The following is a 4,384-nucleotide window of genomic DNA, read 5'->3' as shown; positions in this document are numbered from 1 at the left end:
TGTATTTTTGGGTGCCCCCTCAGGCCCAGGTGTACCTGGCTTTAGAGCATCCATACATGTTGAACCACTGATACTGCTATTTCCACCACCATCGTTACTATTGCCATTACTGGTAAACTACTAGGAAGAAATAGCAATCATCAGATTTCATGTTTTACTTGTCATGCATTTAGTTATTTATGGTAGGATGAAAGGGCAATCGTCAACCACTGTATATATGAAATCATAGTCCATATAATATTACTGAAGACAGCATTAACATCAAATTTCCACAGTGATATACTAACTCAAGATAATACACATAAGCTACATAAACCTGTAGATATATATATCCACATATGACTTTATATGAGGATCCCAGAATTGCTATATTCACAAGTCACAACAACACGGAACTTAAAATGGTATAAACACAAGGTAATATATCAGAAATATGTTGTTTAAACTCCAATGGTAACTCCTCGAGGCATGATCTCAGGGGCAGGAGCTGCAATGGTAACTTCTTGAGGCATGATCTCAGGAGCAGGAGCTGCATTGACGACTGGTTCTTTGGTCTGGTCAACACTCACTTCAGGCTCTATCTTATCTTTGCATTCAGAAAGATGTTCAGATTGGTCTTGGAAGCTTTCTTCTGTCTCTCCAGTGCATGCCTTCGGGCTTTCTTTTTCTTCTTTGCTGACCACTTTCAGTTGTGACTTACTGGGCCTTCCTTCAGCTTTAGCAGCCGCATTTTCCTGAGAATGAAGCCGATGTTGGGACTTCCTGATAGGCTTCTTTAATTCTGTGACATCTTTTTCACCTGTTGCCTTTAACCCTTTGTTTGAATTGTTCTGTTCTCGATTCAGACGCGGGCTAAGACACGTCCCGCCTCCTTCTGAGGGGTTGTTCAATGAAGAAATGGAGTTCTTGTGCCTTCCAAGCTTTGGAGATATGGGACGTGTGGTCGGTATCTAGATTGATCGGTATAAATGAAAGTCATACACAATTTTTCTATACAAAAGCAAGCAAAGCAGAAGGGGAAGAGGAGAGTAGTACAGGAATTCAAGAGAGAAAAAAAATAGAAAAAGAGGTAAACTTTAGATTAATTGAAAGAACGGTAGGGAAGTACCAGCATAGTTAGCATCTGATAAGATAGTTAACTTACCTTCTTTATTTCAATTTTTGGAGGAGGCTCTTTATAGAAAGTTGGCATGGGAGCTGCCCTAAATGTCAGGCTCTTCCTCAGTTGCTTGATCTCTGCTTCCTGGTTTTCCTACAAGACAAGCATACATAAGATATCCTGCATTTGCTAAAGAGGAACATATATGAGACACGAAAGCAGAATAAAATTTCTATATAAGATTTATGGAACCTTTGATTTTGCTTGCGAATTATTTTTTTCTGCTTCCTTAGCCTGTATCTTCTCTTCTAGCTTTGTAAAGAACTGGTGAACAATGAATGAAGTTGATTAGAGTTAAACATTGGAGTAACACTAGCAACCAAGTCTAGAGGTATGTGTTAACAACCTCCTTCCTTTTTTCAGCACGTTCATCCAACCTGAAGGAAAATGCAGAACCACTGCTCCTCCGCCCACCAGGTGTAGTGCTTCTGAATACAGAATATCGTATAAGTATCAAAAATGAACCAGTAGATTTCAATGGAGTAATAAGATAAGTCATAATAACATGGGAAATGAGTCATACGAAGCAATGGAATGAGCATCATCATCCTCTTTGATTGGCAGGGTTGTTTTTACAGCACTTAAGATCTGCCCAACTGATCTGTAGTTACATTAAACATTCTACAGAAATAAGTTTCTTGTGGACAAATGTGTTTCCTCCACATTATAAAAGCAAAATGGCCAGTAGCGCATACCGATTTTACATACTTGACCAATAATAAAGGTTAAATAAAATTCTGTACTAAATAAAATATAGCAGGTTGTAGCATACCGGGTCACATCATATGAACTATTAGCAGGTTTACTCACAGAGCCAGACTTCATTGACTGATACAACAAAGAACGGATATTAGTGACATGACAGGAAATAATATGAAGAGTATATAATATAGGATCTAATAAACCAAGAAGACTTACTGCAGAGGATCTAATGCTAGTTATTGATGCTAAAGTAGTCCTCCTAACTGAAGCTCCAGCAGCTTTGTTCTCATCATTTGAGTGTATTCCTGTGGATGCACGCCTATTTTGATGATTCAAACGAGAAGATGGAAAAGGGGCCTCAGCTTTGGTTGCATTCCCTCGAGTGTGTTTGACTTCTGTTTTCACTGGATAAACATCAATGCTCTTCTTCATAGCATCAACACGAGCTCCCCTGGCTGGGAACGAAAGACTCTGAGAAAGTATTGCCCTTTGTGTACGAGAAACTGGAGCTGCACCTTTCACACTGGGTTTATCCTTGGCCAACTTTCCCTTTGAAACACCATTGTTTGGAGCATGAGGATCCTGAGTAGGAGGCAAAAATACATTTATACATGTTTCAGTCATGAAAATTCAAAAGAGAAAGAGCTCGAAACAACAAAAAGTTGTGGCACAAGTACCTTTTTTGTTTTTGAATTTTTACCAGGCGGAACACTTGCAGCAACTTCAACTGCACCTCCTGAAGGGTTAATGCCTTCACCTTTGCTTACAGGTTCAGATACTCCATTCGTGGTAGAAACTTCTATATTAGCATCAACATTCTTTCCTTCAATGTTCAAATCCGGTACTGATTCTTCTACATGTTTTTCCACAACAGCACAATTCTCATCCCCTAAAGCAATCCCATTTTCAGACTCCATTTAGCCAAAACTTCAAGAAACCAAAAACAAATGTTAGCAGAATCAATCAATTTCCCCCAATCATTAAAGGGACGGGAAGGAAAATGACAATCAAGCGAATCACAACTATTGAACACACCATAGGAAACATTCAAAGAAATCTGGAGGAAACAAAGAAACCAAAACACATAATGTCTTATGTTATTTCAACAACATGAATATTGCAGCTACAGTAAACACCAGCAAGACATAATGATTGCAGGAGATATAAATATAAAGGACATCCACAATCATGAATCACCCAATGAGATCCTCAAGAGGTCAAGAGCTATGTAACAAAAGAGCAAGATGAGCAGCTAACCTCCAGATAATCAATTCATTATCCGGAAGAAACTGTAAAACAAAATTTGTGGCCTGACAAAAACACACTGAAAATGATCGTTGCAAAATTATCCTAAGAGACCTTCCTCGGGAAAGGGTTCCCATCATTTCAGTCAAATGCTGAAGCTTTCTGGATGGATTATGTAGATAGATTTCAAAGCACAAGCCACAATTCTCTAACATGCAAACAGTTCTGCACAGTTGGCTGCTCTATCATAACCATCTCCACATCAATGGAAGTTGACCCTTTTACAGACTCGCACTCAACACCTAAACCCAATCCCATCAAGCTTTTCACAAAATTACTTCAAGGAAGAATGAAGTCAAAACCCATGAGGCCAAATGGTGTTGTTTTTCCAAGTAACCAAAGGTTTCCAAGGATCAACAATGTATGCAGAACTCAAAAGCACACCCAGATGAGGAAAAGCAATAGTAACAACGAAAAGACAGATACCCAATACAATGATGGAATCAGAAGTCAGGGAATTCAAGACACAAACCATTGTAGATCAAGGAAAGATAGAACTTACAGAGTGTTGAGTAGGGCGGTTTTCAAACTTGGGTTCTTGAATTTGGGCCAAACTGATTTAAGTAACCGCTAAAAGACTGATTGATAAAAAGACTAAAGGCACAATGCGAACAAACTTCCAAGACTGAATTATGCTAGAAAGTGAAAGAGAGGAACAGAAGAAAGAAACAACAGAGGGAGTATTGGGGGGTATATTGATAGCAGTGTGGATTAGAAGCACTTGGTGATTGATGGTCAAGTGCTTCTCATAGTTGCACTTGAACGCTGTAGAGTATAGAGAGAGAGAGAGTTGGTGGCACGCTGCTCTGGATTGGTTCGAGGAGTCCGAGAGTGAGTTGGGGAAAGTAAATGAGAAAACGAGGGACTTTCTGGTTGGAGTGGATAGAGATTGGTAAATAGAGAAGACAATGACTAAACTGCCACTACGGAAGTTACATGGCGGTTTTGAATTCTAAATGGTAATGGAGGGAAAGGGAGTTAGGGGAGGGTGTCGCAACTTGCATGGGTCTTCTTCATGGACTAAAGAGAAGAAGGTTATGGAAAATAACTTTACATGCCTCTGCATTCTGAGGGGAATTTTCTTTACCATTTTATGAGTTTGGAATGACCGTTATTTTCTAATGAATTTCAAGGCCGTTAAATTAGACATAAATGCTTTACGCTAAAATCGTTGCAGCTCTAATCATATCTATAGGAGTTTATGAAGTACAATAATTC

At 39.1% G+C, this 4,384-nt stretch overlaps 1 protein-coding gene across 2 annotated transcripts; it reads right to left on the bottom strand.

The window, feature by feature from the left end:
* Nucleotides 1–233: 233 nt before the first annotated feature.
* Nucleotides 234–4,016, bottom strand: LOC112194867 (protein WVD2-like 4). Of its 2 annotated transcripts, none has more exons than XM_040517128.1 (9): nt 3,669–4,016; nt 2,539–2,788; nt 2,078–2,443; nt 1,932–1,987; nt 1,683–1,760; nt 1,506–1,587; nt 1,352–1,423; nt 1,145–1,243; nt 234–950 (listed from the first exon to the last, which is right to left on the bottom strand). In XM_040517128.1, exons 2-9 carry the CDS (start codon nt 2,776–2,778, stop codon nt 441–443), a joined length of 1,503 nt encoding a protein of 500 aa, XP_040373062.1. In that variant the 5' UTR covers nt 2,779–2,788; nt 3,669–4,016; the 3' UTR covers nt 234–440. The 2 variants fall into 2 exon arrangements, with proteins under 2 accessions (XP_040373062.1, XP_024190880.1); XM_024335112.2 differs by having other exon boundaries at nt 1,145–1,252; nt 3,669–4,014.
* Nucleotides 4,017–4,384: the final 368 nt, after the last annotated feature.

This window comes from Rosa chinensis, chromosome 3 (genome assembly GCF_002994745.2).
Source record: "Rosa chinensis cultivar Old Blush chromosome 3, RchiOBHm-V2, whole genome shotgun sequence".
NCBI lineage: Eukaryota > Viridiplantae > Streptophyta > Magnoliopsida > Rosales > Rosaceae > Rosa > Rosa chinensis.
This window is presented reverse-complemented; position numbering and strand designations above follow the sequence as displayed.

Coding starts and splice junctions, on each gene's coding strand:
- LOC112194867 (XM_024335112.2), bottom strand. CDS start 2,778: ATGGAGTCTGAAAATGGGATTGCTTTAGGGGATGAGAATTGTGCTGTT. Junction 1,988..2,077: donor CTAGCATTAGATCCTCTGCA/GTAAGTCTTCTT, acceptor TTGTTGTATCAG/TCAATGAAGTCTGGCTCTGT. Junction 1,588..1,682: donor GATGCTCATTCCATTGCTTC/GTATGACTCATT, acceptor TTCTGTATTCAG/AAGCACTACACCTGGTGGGC.